Source organism: Macrobrachium nipponense, chromosome 39 (genome assembly GCF_015104395.2).
Source record: "Macrobrachium nipponense isolate FS-2020 chromosome 39, ASM1510439v2, whole genome shotgun sequence".
Classification (NCBI taxonomy): Eukaryota; Metazoa; Arthropoda; class Malacostraca; order Decapoda; family Palaemonidae; genus Macrobrachium; species Macrobrachium nipponense.
In genome coordinates, this window is record NC_061099.1 from 954,482 (window position 1) to 975,049 (window position 20,568).

A 20,568-nucleotide genomic window follows, 5' to 3' on the forward strand; every position below is an offset into this window, starting at 1 on the left:
CTCTCAGCCTCAGGGAGGGTTCGACTGTTTCCACTTTATTTCGAGGTTATTTATATATACATATCCCCATATTTTTTGTTTTTTGTAATGGGGTATTTCATGACTATTCAGGAAATTGTGCGGTAATGCTCCGCACAATGGCTGCTCCTGTTAGCACAAGGGAAGGTTTGGCTATTTTAGGTTTATTGAGAGTTTTATTTTAAGATTATTCACTTATATACATTGTGCTGGATTCACCGTATTTTTTTTCGTTTTTTTTAAATTATTTAATTCAGGGGTTTTTATTTAGGAAATTGCGCGGCAATACTCTGCACGATGACTGGTTCTCTTCAGCACAAAGGAGGGTTTAGTTATTTTGAGTTCATTTGAAGTTTATTTCTGTATATTGTGGACTTGATCTCCACGTTCTTTTAAATGCGTTAAATCAGGATTTTATTAGGGAAATTGAGCAAACAATGCTCCGCACAATGGCTGCTATCAGTTCGGGTTACTAAAGCAACAAAGCCACACTAAACTCCTTGGGTAACTATCAACCATAAAATACGTAACCGCAGAAAAATCAAGTAAATATTCTGGAACAACAGAAGCTGAAACGGACCAGAAGGGACTTACTCACAAATTCGCCGAATTCGTCTCGACCCAACAAGATAACGTCATCTTTCACGCGAATTAAATTTGACATTTTGGATCAGAATTCTCTCTGACACCTTCATACGCATCGAACGGTGCCGTTAAGACGTTGATGACTAAGACTGAAGGGTTTAGACAAGCGCCCCTCCCCCCTCCTTCTCTCTTCTTCTTTTCTCTCCCACCATCATAAATCTAAAAGCTACATTATTGAAGTTTCATTACGCCGAAGTGCGTGTCTCGATTCGGTCGTCCATCACGGTCTTACGCTGTCAGTTATTGCTTTTATCTTCTTGATTAATGGCCTTTTTAAAATTTCGTTCCGGCATTACAGAGGATAGGGGTCAACCCCCTCCCCCCCGCCACCATCCACCCCTCCCACTTGAACATTTGGTAAGCTCCATCAGGCTTGCTTACTTGGCAAACTTGGGCTTGTAAATATTAAAGGGATTGAATGCACACACACACACACCCAGATAAAAATGCAAAATTCGTCTCAGGAACGAAACTTATTGTTCATATTTATTTATATTTTTACGGTACTTTATATATTGCATATGTTAGGGAATATGTTTACGCAGAATTTTTTAGTAATTAAATTTTTCAATTTATTCCTCAGAATTCTAGTAATTAAATTTGTATATTTATTCCTGTGATGTTTATGAGAGAGAGTAGAGCGAGAGAGAGAGAGAGGAGAAGAGAAGCGAGAGCAGAGAGGAGAGAGAGAGAGAGAGAGAGAGAGAGCTGTTCCATTCATCTCATGCTGTAGTTCTTTTAGAATGCTGTGGATTGAATAAATAGTAACAAGGGATCGGAGGACTTCTTTGGGAGCGACCGTGGAAGATACGTCTGTCCCTCCTGCGGGTAAGATTCCTTCGGGTTATTCATGGGTGACATTTTAGTGACATTTTCGCTCCGTCAATATAAGCATCTGGTAAATTCTCTCTCTCTCTCTCTCTCTCTCTCTCTCTCTCTCTCTGTATATATATATATATGATATATATATATATATATATATATATAATATATATATTATGTTTGTATGTGAGACAGAGACAGAGAGAGAGAGAGAGAGAGAGAGAAGAGAGAGAGACTATAATTTTCTGTAACTAACCCGACACACTATTATCTCCTTTTAGCATAGCACCGTTATCCACTCACTATTTTACAACGCCCCAAAAACTCCATTCAGTTCCCCTTTTCATCCACTGACCCATCAGAGCTTCTTCCTTCCTCGATCCTACGGGTCGCAACGGCGGAGTCAAAAGTGCAAAAACGTCATTAATGTCTTCGTAAAGTCGCAGCAGCAGAAGTGCGGTGGCATCTTTGCGCATCGCGTTCTTCGCCTCCCTCCGACTCGTACAAAAGCGCCCCATCGCAACATTGACTCTACCGTGATGGCGAAGACATCTCCAGGGCGAATTAAGACGCGCGCCTTTAATGGGAGCGTTAACGACCCATTACCCTCGTGGCTTTGACGGTCCGGAGCCGTGATTGTGGATTGTTGACTGGGCCGGAGCCGTGATTGTCGACTGTTAGGCTGCTCTTTTACGATATGATCGCGTTATGATGGTGGTTTAAACGGCCGTTGAGGAGGCGATATGTATAAATGATGGTTTTATCTCTTATTTTAAACTTGAATTGTGTCCTTTTCCTTGGTTTTCTTCCTGAATTAAGATCGTTATCTTCTTTATACTCTCTCTTCCAGCGTCTTAGCAAGAGGATTTGATCTGCTCTCGTCTTTTTGCTTAGTGGCTATAACATTTTCGTCTTTATAATTTTTATGTGACGTGATGTTATGTCTCTTCTTATCCATGTCTGTAACTTTCCTAATATTGTTTTACTGTTAATTGTTCATGTCAGATCTGAAGGCACAACATAGCTACTAACCAGAGGAATCTGTACTCCCTAGTTATCATAGAGACCAAATAACTGTTAATAAATCGATCTGGACGAATTATTCTAAGCCAGTTTGCAAACTCGGCTCCAAACACATCGATTGATAGCTTATGAATCATTTTTGATAAAGGCTCTTCATTTCAGAAGATCAGCGAACCGTATCCTTTTCAAGTAGGAAAAAGAAATTTCTTTTTTTTCTGTAAAAGTATTTCTGTAAAGGTAAACTATTGAGATGGCTATATGTCTGTCAGCACTCACGTTTTCCGTCCGCCCTCAGATCTTAAAAACTACAGAGGCTAGAGGGCTGCAAATTGGAATGTTGATCATCCACCTCCCAATTATCGAACATACCAAATTGCAGCCCTCTAGCCTCAGTAGCTTTTATTTTAATTAAGGTTAGAGTTAGCCATAATCGTGCGTCTGGCAACGCTATAGGACAGGCCACCACTAGGCCGTGGCTGAAAGTTTCATGAGCCGCTGCTCATGATTATTATACGCTGCAAAGAAAACTCGATTGCTTCGAAGAAACTTCGGCTCAGTTTTTAATTAAGATGTAGGTTGATATATGATAAACTGCAGAGTAAGTAAATGAATGAATCATTCCAGTCAACATTCTCCTCCAGACCTTTCATGTAGTTTCAAACTAAATTTCGTGATGGGAGTCGGCACTTGAAACCAAATCACTGGTTTTGAATGGAGAGGTCCTGCCTCTCTCCTGATCTTACGAAAAGGTTGGAGACCACAAGCACCCCACTTTTCAATACGTCCATAGATCTTTCAGAGCTGTAGATATATACATATATAATATCTGGATAGTCATTAGATGAATCCTGTGCCCCAGTTTTTTTTTTTTTTTTTTTTTTTGTCATCCCGACACGTGTATGGGATGTCCCAGTAGAGTTAGGAAGGGTGATTGAGGCTTACTTACATAATTTATTGAATGACTTATTTATTGAAGTTATTAGTCAAAACTTACCTGTATATTAGTATCTTGATGAGTATTTGATATGAATACTCACAAATTAATTACTCAAGTGCACCCTCTGTTAGAACCATAATGCCTTCATACAAACATACATACATGTATAGTAAAAATACTCAGATACAAATATATATATGTATATATATATGTGTATGTATGTATATATATTTGTAGATATGTATAGATACATACATACATAGTACATAAATACATAATACATACTTTCATACATACCAAATACAAACAAGTAAATACTAAAATACTGTACTTAATGACTTTCCAAAATGGTAATGTATTACGTTTTATGGTCATTAGTACGACCTATTAAAAAAAAGGAAAAAAAAAACTTTATTGGGTTTAGCCAAAGTGGCGAGTGTAGGACCCAGCTCTGGTGATATAGTGCTGGCGGCTAATTGTGATGGAGGAGGACCTCTGTCACCGAATTACCAATACGGCTGCACCCAGTTATTGTTGGAGGAGAGTAATTAGGTTTTGCTTTTAGTTATTTACTTGTTTATCTGTTTTTCATTTACTTTTGGTGTCACGACATTTTTATTTTGTGTTTGCTTTGGTTGTGTGGATTGGGGTTCACTTTTCAATTGCGAAGTAAAGTATAGGGAAGGTGTTTAAGTCTCTCTCTCTCTCTCTCTCTCACCTCTCTCTCTCTCTCTCTCTCTCTCTCTTTCTCATATGTATATAATATATATATATTCTATATATAGATATATAATATATATATATATATATATATATATATATATGCCATGTGTGTCTGGGTAGGTCAATTATTGGTAACTCCATGTCCTCTGATTTGAAAGATATATATATATATATATATATATATATATATATATATATATATACTATATATATACACATATACACACACACACACACACACATATATATATATATATACTATATAAATACGTACATATATATTTCCTTACTAACTTTTACATAACTCCTTCCTACAACCTCCACACTCTCTTGTCGCCCACAGTCATAATACATGCTCATTAGCATTTTCTATCCTTGGTACATACCGGCTTCAAGTTATTCTCTCCCCTCATTCCATTTTTCATGATCTTCCCCAGCATTTTGTGTTGTTTTTATTTTATTTTTGTTTTTCATTTCCTTTTACTTTATTTTTCTTTGATTGCAGGTCTCTACTTCAGATGCGATCTTCACTCCTTCACTCATAAGTGAAGTGGAAAGATCAATTATTTAGCAATTTGGTATCTACAAACAATCATATTTGAATTTATTTGTTTTTCATTTTTGGCTGTCTCTACGTCAGGTACGATCTTTACGCCGTCACTCATACGTGAAGCGGAAGGATCAATTATTTACGATCGTCAAACCATCATTTATGCCGATGTCTTGTTTCGTATTTTGCTTGAGTGATGTTCATCCGTCTTCTTAAGCATTTATCTGGGGTATTTTTCATCTCAGATCATCTTTCTACAGTCACGGAAGCTGGGTGATGATTCTTTTTCTCGCCGTCTTGATAGTTTTGAACCCTAAGCATAAGACGCGCCATCGTTTTGGTTTTTAGGGTGGCAGAGCGCATAAATATTTGTTAAGGTCTTGTCGACTTACTGAGAGCCGCACAACTCACATGGCATGTATGTGTATATGTATATATAAATATAGTTTGTTTTATGTATATATATATACATTATAGATATACACAAACATATACGTATATTTGTAAGTCTGTGTTTACATACACACACACACACACACACACACACACACACACACACACATATATATATATATATAATTAATATATATATATAACTATATATTATATATATATATATATATATATATGTGTGTGTATAATTTTGAGTGGGAGCAAAGTACAAGTTTGAATCTTAAGTTAAAGTAGGAAGATAAGAGGTAGACAGTTGAAAGTCATTGATAAAGAAGAAGGTGAAAGCTGATTACAAGATAGCTCCTGAAAAAACAACACTATAGGTATAGGCTCTGGTTATGTTGTTTGAACAACTGATAAAAGCAAGCGGTTAGTAAATAAAAAAAATCATGACAGAATTGCCGGAAAGGAACAGAACCGCGAACAACGAGTTGTCCCAACGAAGTTTTATCTGAAGTGTGTGTCGAGTATTTTAGAAATATCACGAGCAGGGAATAAGTAACCTTCGTCACATGCTGATGTTTGTCAGTTCGATTAGGAAATATTTTAGTTTGTCAAGAATATTATATATATATATATATATATATATATATAGATATACATATACATAGTATATATTAGATAGACTATATATATATATATATATTGATACATATACATATATATATATAATATATATATATATATATATATATATATATATATTATTGTTGTTATTATTAAGCGATAGTAATTACTTTGGTTTATTCTTGATTCAGTGATAAAGACAAAAGTTGGTGTTGACAATTATATATACACGTATCTATATATATAGCTATATATACATATATACATACACTATATATTAATATAATATATTACTATATATATATATATACTATATATATATATATATATATATTATATATAAAGGATAAGCAAAACTAATTGATAACACTTAATGAATATTTGCATGTACGTTAAGCAAATATTTTAGCTGTTTGTCGTCAATTGATATGAACTAGTGATGATTAATAAAAACTTTTTTTTTTTAATTTCTCATTATCATTGAATATAACCATTGTCGCCTTAATTACGGCAAAGCATAATGAGCAATCCGAATTATGAAGGCTATAATAGCTTTAATATTTACCTGCTTTAGTTATCTGAAACGATAATGAACGACGCAAAATTCATGCACTGATCATTTTCCTATCACCTCCGTGACGGGAGAGCAAAGGTTATATGGGAGTGATTCATTTGAACAAATTAGCAACGTCCGCTGTAGAGCATGTGCTCTGCATAAGGTAAGAGCGAGCTTAATGACGGGAATTAGTGCTGTATATACAATACCTGGCAACTCGCCCGGATTGCATTAGCCAATAGCAATTTCAGGAATTAGTCATTAGCCAATCAGTGGAATTACTTCGCTGATTGGGAACACGCGCGAATTTATGCAGATGAGAGGTGTATACACGCGTGAGAGATACACAGGTGTACACACCTACACAGGTGGGTGGTAGTATGCGTACTTGAGAAATGTATAGTAATATATGTATATATATATATATATATATATATATATATATGTGTGTGTGTGTGTGTGTGGTGTGTGTGTGTGTGTATGTTATGTTTTCATATGCATTTTTACAGATATGAGACATACGCACATATGATTTACACAAGATTACACTCCTACACATGCATATGATAGCATAGTTCTTGAGAAAAGCGTAAAGTTAATTATTATATATAATATAATTATATATATATAATATATTATTATTATATATATATATATATAATATATATGTATATATATATAGATATATATAAATAATCATTTTTACCTAGACGTAATGCAGTCGTATGTTTGTTATACAAACAGGCTTTGCTCAACAGTACCATGTTTACAATAACGCTTGAGCAGATACACAAACAACGCGCAAATACAAAGCAAGCGCTTTCACCTGCACACACTCCAAAATATTTGTTATTGGGATCAGTCCGTTTCCTTGTTGTTTACAATTCAACATATAGATACGTCCGTATGTACATAACCAGCATAATCTGAATCACGGAAAGAAATCGCTTTTATTTGTTGACTTTCAGGGGTCATCCCGTGCTCTTGTTTGCTTGGACAAACACCAGAATGCAAAATTTGCTTCGGTGGAATAAAGTGCGTGTGAGCATGCACTCAGTGAGTGCTTCATAGAATTATGTCCGGTTCTTTTGAGTGAAAAAAAAAGGACGGAGTGAAAAGAGTGAACATAGAGAGGGAGGTAGGTAGATAGCAAGTAAAGAAAGAACGGACAACAGAGAGAGAGAGAGAGAGAGAGAGAGAGAGAGAGAGAGAGAGAGAGAGAGAGAGAGAGAGAGAGAGACTCAGGTCCTCTGAAATGGGCAGCGTTCAAAGAGACGGTCGTTCATTTCTGGTTTATCATTTTAGTTTGGCAAACGGCCCCCGCTGACAAATCATTATTAGAGTGTGGAAAATTCTTTTATCAAAATGGTTCCTGATTCGTGGAAAGACTGATAAACTGTGTAAATGTTGTGCGCACAATCACGGCACAGTACAGACAGCCGAACTCCTAATTAATGACAGTAATTGAAATACTCGTTTATTATACCGTAGACTTTTTATGTGCGTTGTTCTGTACAATGCCGCGAGCGCTGATAATTGGTTCCCTGTTTTTTAATGGAAATTATTTTTGAATTCATTCGAATTTTTTAATTTCGAATTCCTTCGAATTTTTTCTGCTAATGTGTTTCATATTGTATACATGTGTTTTTGTTTGTATGTATGTGTGGAATAAGGTCGCTTTTTCCATGAAGTGAGTTTGCTTCACAGTTGGCGGTGGTCGACTGTTGTGGTGTAGATAGGGATTGGAGCGTGGACCTTAGGGCATGTAAGGTCACAGCTTTGCCACTGGGCTACTATACGTACCTTAAACCAAGCTCTTGTTGACACATTCACTTCTGAGTGTCAGGTCTTGTCTATTTGTACAGTGAAATTCATTTTATATACTGCATCATATAAAGAATATTTTCCACTGAATTTTTGTATCAGTGGGAGTGACCTAAATTGGCAAAATTGTGGATGGATCATTTGGTATAAATACCACCTTTTCTGTAACTTTTCTCATTCATCTATCTGAGGAGAGAGACAGCAGTCCTTAAATATAGTATTTTCTCTCTATATTTTGGCGTTTTTATGGGCTCCTTTTATTAGATGGAATTCTATATAACAGAACATTTTTACCAGTCTCATATATATATATATATATATATATATATATATATATATATATTATACATACATGCTTTTACGTGCAAATTGATAGAATACGTATACCCAGTAAATAAGTATTCATTATTTGATGTGACCAAAATCCATACACCACTACTTAATTCGTCCTCAACTCACCTAAGAAGAAGAAGAAGAACTCATTACTATAGATTGCACACGGCCCCAGCAGATAGCCTACGTGGAAAGACGTAAACAAAGGCAGAGGATCCATCTGTCCATCGTTTCGTGGGTTTGACGGACTGGTGAAATGACAGGTGAATGGAAGTTACGAAAGGAGGAACTTATTTTGACGGGGGAGCAACAAGCAAACATTCTCTCTCTCTCTCTCTCTCTCTCTTCTCTCTTCTGTTTACTGGAGAGAAGACCCTCTCCTTCTCTCTCTCTCTCTTCTCCTCTCTCCTCTCTCCAAAGATAGAGAGAGAGAAAGGGGGATATGAAAAAAGTTAAAGTAGAAGTTAGAGAGGGAGAGAGAGAAAGAGAGGAAAATATGCAAACAGTGAAAGTAGAAGTTAGAGAGAGAGAGAGAGAGAGAGAGAGAGAGAGAGAGAGAGAGAGAGAGAGAGAGAGAGAGAGGAACATATGAAAAAAGTGAAAATGGAGAGAGAGAGAGAGAGAGAGAGGAAAATATAAAAAAAGTGAAAATAGAAAGAGAGAGAGGGGGGATATAAAAAACGAAAATAAAGAGAGAGAAAATATGAAAAACATGAAGAGAGAGAGAGAGAGAGAGAGAGAGAGAGAGAGAGAGAGAGAGAGAGAGAGGGGAGCATATTCAAGAACCCCATAACAATTGCGGCATCATTTTTCATAGATGTTTGTTTATGTGATTAAATGGAAAAGAATAGGTAAACTTTCCTGTACTGGTCCGAATGGAATTTATTTTTTATTTGTTTATTATTTTTTTCTTGTCAAAATGTCACATTTTTTTAAAAACTTGAGTTCATTGTTATTCTGCGAAGAATAATACGTGCAGCGAGGTAGAACTGCCAATATTAAAGGGACACACTTCTCTCTTTATTGTTTTGTCTCGCTTCTTTTTCTACTTTCTCATTTTCTACTTTTCTGTCGTCTTTCCTCTTCTCCCTTCTTTCCTCCTTCTCACTTGTTTCTTATTTTCTCTTCTTGCTACTCTCAACTCTCCTATTCTCTCCTCTTTCTTCTCTCGTGTTTCCTGTTTCTTCTGTCATGTTTTCTTTCTCTCTTCTCTTTTCTCTCCTCTTTCCTATTAACTCGTTCTGTTTTCTCTCTTCCTTCCTCCTCCTCTCGTTTCTTATTCTCTCTTCTCTCGTTTTCTCTCTTCTTACTTCTCTCATGTTTCCTGTTTCTTCGGTCATGTTTTTGTTCTCTCTTCTTTCCTATTCTCTCGTTCTGTCTTCTCTCTTCTTTCCTCCTCTCGTTTCTTATTCTCTCTTCTGTCTTCTCCCTTCTTTCGTTTTCTCTCTTCTTTCTTCTCTCATGTTTCAGGTTTCTTCTGTCATGATTTTGTTCTCTCATCTGTTTTCTCCCTTCTCTCCTGATTGCCTTCGTTCGTTCTGTCCTGTTCTCTCTCCTCTTTATTCTCTCTTTCCTCTCTCATCTCTCTTCTTTTTTCAGGGATAACAAGAATCGAAAACTTTATGGATATAATCAGAAACTTTCTTTGTAGAACTTCCAGCAACGACAACGATTCTCTTGGGATTCTTTGCCGAAATTCATCTTCCCACACTTGGTGCACTGTAGGCATTACTTAAGGGTCTTTGCAGCGTCCCTTCGGCCCCTAGCTGCGACCCCTTTCATTCCTTTTACTGGACCGCCTTTCATATTTTCTTCTTTCCATCTGATTTTCCACTCTCTATCAATTGTTTTAATGGGCAACTGTCAATTTCCCTTCAGCACTGAATGAACTCATAGGTCCCAGCGCCTGGCCTTCTTTTTTTTTTCTTAAAATCTGTATTCTATTCGTTTATCTTAATGTTATTCAGGAACTACTTACGTAAAAGCGGGCAAATGAATATAACATCACAGTCATTAACGTCCGTTTCAAGAGTTTGTAAATTATGAATAGAGGTAAGTTACGTAGTAGGAACATACACGCGTGGAATTTATTTATAGGCGAAGGTGCAATTGTTTGTGTATCTGTTACATAACGTCTTTCTGTATATACTGCCATAAAGACAAAGTAAATTAAGTAAACGTATATATATATATATATATATATATATATATTATATATATATATATATATTGTGTGTGTGTTTGCGTGTTAGTTTAGATGTGTCTTGCACCTTGAAATATAGAAAGTAGAAAAGCATTACAGGTAAAACAAATGCCACAGATTAAATTAAGCATATTTTGTCTCAGTGATATCAAACACGGATCTCAGCATTTTCTAACTGGATAAGAATGCTTAAAATAATTTTAAAAAAAGAAATTTTAATAAGAAAGTGAGCTGGATATCTTGCATTTCATTATTTATAATATATAGATTATATGTAGTGTTATTTTTCATTTCCTTCATCTTCATTTCCCTGATGTTCTTCTTCCTCTCCTTCTGTTGTAGGATGGTAATGAGCACAGCAGACGCCCTAGAGATGAAGGCGAAGAGAGACCTTCACTACCACTACCACCACCAGCGGCTGCAGCAGGAGAAGGAGGAGGAGGAGGAGGCTTCCAAGGAGCCTCTGCTGAGGAGGTGGAGTAGGAGTGGAGCAAACATCGCCTGGGTCACCGGTGGGAGGAGGAGTAGGAGTAGGAGGAGGTGTTGGAGGGGGGAGAGCCTCGCCTCCAGGAAGTGGACCGGCAGTAGGGAGAGGAGGAGTTGGAGGAGGAGGAGGAGAAGGGTAGGGGAGGAGGAGGGTGAGTGGGGGGAGGAGGTGGAGGTGTTAGCCCCCAGCAGTAGCAGAAGCAGCAGGGAAGGCCGCATTAAACAAGTACCCACCGCAAGGCGTAAGATTATGAACCGCGTCATGTACTACTGCCGTTCTACCGCAGCCTCCTCCTCTCCTTCCTCCTCCTCATAATCCTCCTCTCCTCCAACTCCTCCTCCTCCTCCTCCTCCGTCTCCAAGGCTGGGCTCCTACTCATGGCCGCCCTGGTCTTCTCTTCGCACGTTCATACAGTAAGGTAAGGCCCCGAATAGAAAATACTTATAAATACTTATGATAATATCTTTCATTAAGGCTCCGAATGAAAATATACTTATAAATACTTTTGATATCTTGCATTAAGGCTCCGAATAAAAAATACTCGTAAATGCTTATGATAAGATCTTGCGTTAAGGCTCCAAATTAAAAAAAAACACTTATAAATACTTTATGATAATATCAAATACTTATGATAATATCATGCATTAAGGCTCCGAATAAAAATACTCTAAATACTTATGATAATATCTTGCATTAAGGCTCCGAATAAAAAATACTCATAAATACTTACGATATCTTGCATTAAGGCTTCGAATGAAAAAAATAATTATAAATATTTATGCTAATATCTTGCATTAAGCCTCTGAAAAAAAAGAAATACTAACAAATAATTATGATAATATCTTCGTTCCGTTGTTGAAGTGGAAAATGTCTGTTAATTATTTGTTGGTGTGTATAGTGCACTTACATAACTTTCCTTCTCCATTGCTGGCGAGAAAAGGCTTCCTACCAACATAAATGATATTCGTAAGGCCATTGTCATGCTGGATGGCCTTGGCGAAACATTTCATTTCATTTCTAATTAAAGGAGAATAGTACTACCTGTAGGCTTATTTCTTTCTCGGACTCTCTCTTTTGCTCTTTGTTCGGTGCGTTCGCTCTCTGCGACGTCAGTTGTAAGAATGTGTATAAACTTCCGAGCTGTAATTCTGACTGTGTTGTTTTTATAACAGAACCATAAACACACACACACACACACACACACACACATATGTATATATACAGGGTGGGCCAAAAGTAGCCTCACAGTTACTTCATGAACTGATTCTCATTCAAAATACTCTTCAATAGAAAATTAATACTGTGCCATTAATACATGGCATATTTAAGAATGAGTGACATGAAAAGGATAAAAATAAGTAGCATGTATTAATGGCACAGTATTAATTTTCTATTGAAGAGTACTTTGAATGAGAAACAGTTCATGAATAACTGTGAGGCCACTTTTGGCCCTCGCTGTATATATATATATATATATATATATATATATATATATATATATATATATATAGTATATAGATATATATATATATATATAATATATATATATATATATATATATATATATATATATAATTGTAAGAATGTATATAAACTTCCGAGCTATAATTCTGACTGTGTTGTGTTTAAAGCAAAGAACCATGCACCCACACAGTTATATATTAATTATATATATACGTATATATATTACACATTATATATATATATATACAATATACATATATTATATATATATATATATATATATATATATATATAATGTAAGAATGTATATAACTTCCTAGGTATAATTCTGACTGTGTTGTGTCATATATATATATATATATATATATATATATATATATATATATATATATATATATATATATATATAGTATGTGTGTGATTGTGTGTTTTTGTTAGGTTGCGTCTACCTTACAGAGACACTGAAATGAGATACAACGCATCTTCCACTGTCTGCTGTCGCTATAAACGACATTCCCTATGGGCCATTAACGCGCCCTCTATCAGCTGCTGTAGTTAGAAGTCAGGAGAGTAAGAGAATCGGTAGCTCTATTTTTATTTCTGCTCCACAGAAGCAAATGTTAGGGCGAGGGATCGCCTTGTCTGCAGAAAAAGGTATCTGAATGCGAATCTCAATATTAAGACAGGTGCATCGGTAGAAAGGTTGTTTAAGTCCCTTTCAAAATGTAGAGGAATGACAGATGAGACTTGGTTAATGGTACGGAAGAAGCATCATATAAAGAGCTAGGGTGATGTACCATGTGTGTTCTCGTTTTGTTGGGTTGTGTACAACTAGTTAAAGCAGCAGGAAGGAGAATAGTGAAAGAGTTGGATATTGTGGCAATTGAAGTGTTGAAGGACATATTTATTTTTAATTTTTGTTGGAAAGAAAAAGATATTTAGAGTAATAAAAGGAAAGCTAAAAGTGGAGTTTTAAATATTAAAAGTAGTAGGTAACGAAGAGACTGTAGGTTCATGAAATATTATAATGAATTCCTGGAGAATAAGGAAAGAGGTTGGTAATGTCATAACTGAAGTTTAGAAGGAAATTTTGATTTTTAATTCTGTTGACAAAAAAGACAAAAAACTACAGGAGGGTTTTAAAGATTAGAAGATGTAAGCAACTTAGAGATTATTGGTTCATGAGAAGATTATAACGAAGAGCAGGAGATAGAGAGAGGCAGGGGAAAAATGGTCTTGACAGAAACGGATTGTTGTGGGTTGAAGAGAGAAAGCTGCATCACTTTCTACTGTAATTTCCCCGTAGGAATGAGGAGCTGAGAGAAAAAGAAAACTACAGCACAGTTACATTCATCCTGTAACTCAAGAAATAAGACTGAACACTGTGTGTATATATTACCATAACCTCATGTGCGCCTTATGTTCACACCCATATTTTTATAGAAGACTATAATGTTTCACGAGGTTCATTGAGTGATAAGTCATATAATTTTTTATTGATGCAAATGAGAGAAAGAGAGAACTCTTGGGTAGAGTAATGGAGGAGATACTGATATGAGGCCAGAAAGTAGTTCCGAAATAAACACAGACACTTCGGTTATAAATAGCGTTGCCATGACTACGGGTTCAACGATAGAGTGTGACTTGTCTTGTTTACCAGAACTTTCAGTCAGTTTTTCAAAAGAGGAATTTTTTTTTTTTTTTTTTTTTTTTTTTTTTTTTTTTTTTTTTTTTTTTTTTTTTTTTTTTTTTTTATTTATTTTGTCCTGGAATTGCGAGAGAGGAAATTGCGTGATTTTTTTAAAAAGAAGATTATTGTCTGTTTGGGAGGTTTAGGTAGCTGTAAAATGTTTGCTAAATGGATAAAAAGAAAAAAAGTTTTATCAGAAAGGACGATAAGGAATCTATTAAGACCTTTTTTTTTCCATGACCGAAATGTAAATGCGTATATATAATATATCTTTGAAGAAAAGTATTTCCGATCGTGAATGGACCATTGAATTTCATGAATATATTTTACGCATTTACCGAATATAGGAGATTGTATAATATTACAACATACATTGAAGGGACTTTCAGTTATTTTTGTAATGAATATAAACGCACTGCTGATTCTTACACACAAACACATATATATATATATATATATATATATATATATATATATATATATATATATATATATACATATATATATACATATATAGTATATATATGTATATATATATGTATACTATATATATATATGTAGTTATTTATAAAGGCAAATGCCACGATAGATAAAGTGAAATAGCGGAGTGGTTGCCAGGCATTTCGATGCACGGTCCTTTGCTAGCAGACCATTGTGTCGAAAGGCCCAGGTAGCAACCACTCCGTTGTTTCACCTTTTCCTCCGAGGCATTTCCCTTTATTTATACATTCATCACGTTCTATATCTTCGTAATTGTTTATACATACATACTTACATATATATATATATATATATATATATATATATATATATATATATATATATATATGTATGTATGTATGTATGTATGTATGTATGTAGTTATGTTTGTGTGCTCGCAAATATATACCTAAATCATGAAGATATGAAACTTGATGAATGAATAATATATATATATTTATATATATATATATATATATTTTAGATATATATATGTATATATATATGTTTATATGCATGTTGTATATATTATATATATATATATATATATATATATATATATATATATATATATATATATATATATATATATATAGAGAGAGAGAGAGAGAGAGAGAGAGAGAGAGAGAGAGATCCTTCATCTACAGTTTTTAGGAAGAGTAAAATGTTAATAATATCACGTAGAGCCTGCAGTTGACGTGGATCACGTCGAATAAATTAGACATCCGCCAAGTCCACAATACAGAGGCTAAATATCCCAACGATATCTCGATCCTTATAATAATTCCATTTGTGTCATTTCCTTTGATTGGTAGGAATACAGGGTTAGAATGGAATTGAAATGAGGGGAGGTAATATTGAATATGCAAGTGTGATATTCATATGTGAAAATATGTTTTGCAAGTTCTGTCTGTAGAGTTACATAATACCCGTAGAAGTAAATAGTATGAAATATTAAAGTAATTACTTTTGAACATATGATTAAAGGTATATAGACTACGTAAATGATACATGTCAGATAGTTCATATGTGACGTATTCACGATTTCATTATGAAAAGGTGTGATAAAACAAACTATATTTCAAGGTTAGGAATGATAGACGTGTGCAGTGTTAGTAATGATTTTTTCAGTGAACTGATATCGTCACGAAATAATAATAATAATGAAAATAATAAGGATAGTAAGAATAATAATGCTAATGCTAAGAAATTCAAATTCTCGCTAAGAGCAATCTGTCATAAAAATCCACAATTAAATAATAAAGTATTATCACTATAATATTACATAGTAATTACTTTCTATAAAATTATGGACTTTTAAGACAACAGTAATAATAATAATAATAATAATGATAATAATAATAATGACTTATGTTGACACTGCAGATTACACAACAACGATGGGAATCAGGAAGCTGCTTATGAATGAACATTGTCGACCCGAATCATGATTCCCGCGCAGAATATGATTTCTCTAGTAAAGGGCCGTTCAGCATCCGGCACTGTGTACCATTTACTTCAGACGTGCTCTGAATAACAGAGCCTGTAATTTGGTGGAAAGGTCCTTTTTTTTAAGCAGCAAGTTGGAGAGTGAGGAGTTCCACCGGGGTATGGAATTAGCGCTCATTATTGTGCAGTTGTTTGGAAGGGGGTTTGCGTACATGCATACGTATGTAGGTATTTTCATACCTAGTACGCACACACACGTATACATATTATAAGATATATTTGTGTGTTTATATATATATATCTATATATATATATATATATATACTATATATATATGGATATGAGTTAGTGAGCTTCCAAAAACAGCCATGTTACGTATGTAATCTTCCTTCTCTCTTCTCTCTCTCTCTCCTCCCTCTCTCTCTCTCGCCTCCTCTACTCTTTAGAATTTTTTTCTGTAATTTTTGTCTTCCAGTATAATCCCTGATAATGGAAGCATATTAATATTCCAAGAATGGCTGGAATGACATTATTCGCCGAATATCAACGAAATGGAATTAAAAAATAAGAATTTTCTCCTGGGACTCTTCATTTGGATAACTTGGTGCCTATACCAAGCCAGTGATGGGGGTCCCTTTATACAGATGATGTTTTATTTCTGTACAGGTACCTATTGGTTTATGTGAAGTTTTAATGTTATATAACATTTTAAGTGTTCACTTACTCGAGAAGTAAGCCTACAAATTACTTTGTTATTGTTCTTGTTGTGTTGAGGGGGGGGATTGGGGGGGGTAGGAAAGCCCTATGGAAAAGATTGAAAAGGTCTGAAAAAGGTGTTTTGCGTTGAGTTAAAGATACTGGAATTTCGGGATAGGATGTTAATGATTTATTTGTTAGAGTGAAAATGTAAAAATTAATAATTTGAATGTTAAGCAGTTCAGAAGAATTTGTTTTAATTAAAAAAAAAAAATAGCGCACATATTTTAATTTTCGTTCGTGAAACAACGATCTATTTGACCGTAGATTTTAGCAGACGTCCCGAGTAAGCTGGAGGTCGGTTCATGCCTTTTTTATGTGTAATTCAGTTTTTAATGTATTCTATCGTATTTATTCAAATAAGATAAACATTTATAAATGCTGTTAAGTATATTTTTTGTTTTTTTATTGAATGAATAATGAATAGTAATTTAGCACTTTTTAACATTATTGCATCTTTGCGAATTAAGCAATTTGGAAAATGCATTTTTTAATATTTTGGCCATTTTTATGTTACATCATTGATATTCGAGCTGGCTCATTCGAAAATGATTCCCTTTAAATATTCCCACCTGACAACGTTAACCTGACCTAAATTGACCGAGTTCCGCCAAATGTGACGGTCTTTGTAGGGACAGTGACACCACCCGTGGACGAACTCGCCATTAGATTTAAATCAATTTCCACAATATCCCGATAAAAAAAGAAGCCTATCAGACTCGTATTCCACGAGCATGGAACTAATTTCGAAGTCCCCGATTGGCAATAAGCCGACCTAATGATTGCGGAACCATTGTAATCACCTTCATAGACCCAATTCATTTCCAAAGCAATTGTCGGTGACCTCACTTTGTTGCTTCGTTTAAAAAAAAGAAAAAAAAAGAAACGAGGACATTTTCATGGAAGACGACAAGGACGTTTTAATGAACGGGATATTCAGTAGTTCGATGAAATTGTGTAATAATTTTTTTTAGGTATCTACAACATGATACGAGGTGCATACGTGCAGTTTTATATGTAACAGCCTCAATTCACATTAGGGTTCCTAGTTTGTCGGGAGGTGGTTTTGGCATATTTACTGATTTTATATATATACTATATATATATATATATATATATATGTATATATATATATATATATATATATATATATATATATATATATATATATATATATATATATATATATATATAGAAGTGTAGGACGTATTTTGTAGTTAGTTAACTACGTTTGGTCGTAGGTAGGACTTGCTCCTGGACACTAGTAGTAAGTTTATTTACAGCTATCTAATCTAAGAGGTAGAGCCATATATATATATATATATATATATATATATATATATATATATATCATTCGAGCTACAAATGTTCTTTAATATCTAATTCGCTCTACCTCGGAAATTGATATATTTTCATATATGTACCGAGGGGGAATTTTTTAGTTGATAATAATTTCGTACCCCCATGGGATCAAGAACCACCGTCCAGTTGGACGGTGGGGAACGAAATTAGGATCGGACGTGACGCTACCGAAAACGGCTTTCAGAGAGATAAAGGTTTATATCGATTCTGTCCATTACAAATCAACGCCGATCTCGTTGAGATCGGCGTTGATTTGTAATGGTCAGAATCGATATAAACCCATTAGCCTCTCTGATAGACGTTTCGGTAGCGTCACTGTTCGATCCTGATTTCGTTCCCCGTCCAACTGGACGGTGGTTCGATCCATGGGGGTACGAAATTATTATCAACTAAAAAATTCCCTCTCGGTACATATATGAAAATATATCAATTCCGAGGGCTAGAGCGAATTAGATATTAAAGGACATTTGTAGCTCGAGTGATTTATATGAATCACGGTGATGAAATGATAAATATTCACATATATATATATATATATATATATATATATATATATATATATATATATATATATGTAATAATAATAATAATATATATGTGTATGCTGGAAACAGACCTTCTTTCAAACATGTTTTATTAAAAATTATGGCAGAATTCACAGAATTGATTTTATATAAAATCCTTTCAATTCTCCTAATAACTTGTCTTTCTGGCACGCTGGTATTATAAAGCAGCTGTCCAATATACATCGTGTTGGAGGTCGTCAACGGAATTTCGGACTGGTGTTATTAAAGGAAACTGGTTATCAGGGACAGGCTGGGGTCGTCAACTGGTATACAGGTGTATCTCGTAGGTCGGGAACGGGCCGTAGTCGTCAGGGGTCTATCCAGTATTCCTTGTTTTTTCTTCTTTTCTGGTTTTTCTATAGGCGTCTACATGTTTCGACCACCTCGTTTGGCCATCTACGGGACGAGATCGCTGAGTGTAATGGTCTGTGTCGGATGGATTCACGCTATTTATTGCATTCGGGTGGTTTGAGGAGATGGGTTCCTCACTTTTCATTGGGCAATACCTGTGACGTCGCGAGCGATGTCATCAGGGGGCCGGTTGCTGGTTGGCTGTCCTCTTCGAGGGTGGAGCCTCGTCCTTATTGGTGATGGTGGGGGTCCCCTCGAAGGGCGTGCTACCAGGTCGTCCTCAGGGCGAGAGCTTGAGCTTCGATCACCCTCAGGATGAGTGAATCCATCCGACACAGACCATTGCACTCAGCGATCCCGTCCCGAAGATGGCCAAACGAGGTGGTCGAAACATGTAGACGCCTATAGAAAAACCAGAAAAGAAGAAAAAACAAGGAATACTGGATAGACCCCTGACGACTACGGCCTGTTCCCGACCTACGAGATATACCTGTATACCTGTTGACGACCCCAGCCTGTCCCTGATAACCAGTTGCCATTAATAACACCACTCCGAAATTCCGTTGACGACCTCTAGCACGATGAATATTGAACAGCTGCTTTATAATACCAGCGTGCCAGAAAGACAAGTTATTAGGAGAATTGAAAAGATTTTATATAAAATCAATTCTGTGAATTCTGCCATAATTTTTATTAATAATAATAATAATAATAAAAGGAGCCAATAAAAACGCCAAAATGTTGAAAAGTTAATTATATATATTTTGGACCACAACTGTCTCCCTGTATAGGCAGGTAATGAATGGAAAAGAGTTACAGAAAAGCGGTACTTATTCCAAGAGATCCAGAGGTCAGCCTTTACGTCACTCGAGTTGACAATTTCTCCCTAATCTTCTTATATTTATGTAATGTATCTCAAGTACAAAGGCCCATTAAAACACTCTGATTTAAATAGGCTTTCTATCTTTTGAGACATCCTGTTTTAGCAGAAGAATTTATATATATATATATATATATATATATATATATATATATATAATATATATATATACCCACATGCATGCATACATATACATATGTATGTCCTCTATACCAGGTCCCTGTGATTTACCTCCTCCTCCATCTGCTCTACATCCTGCCACTTCCGTATTATCTCTCTCTCTCTCTCTCTCTCTCTCTCTCTCTCTCTCTCTCTCTCTCTCTCTTACCAGTTGTCCTTCCGACTTCACATTACGGGCCGGAACCATCTCCATCTTTGGAGATCTCCGTCAATTTTCCAGCCACTGAACGTCGAAATCTCTCGGCTACT

The 20,568-nt window shown here is 35.3% G+C and overlaps 1 protein-coding gene across 1 annotated transcript in view; it reads left to right on the forward strand.

Moving 5' to 3' along the window:
- LOC135209993 (glycine receptor subunit alpha-2-like) overlaps positions 1-20,568 on the forward strand; it is a gene marked incomplete in the record, with an annotated part of 455,240 nt that overhangs the window by 341,646 nt on the left and 93,026 nt on the right. The window contains 1 exon segment of the mRNA XM_064242724.1: positions 10,997-11,559. Coding sequence (XP_064098794.1) covers positions 11,519-11,559 — 41 coding nt within the window.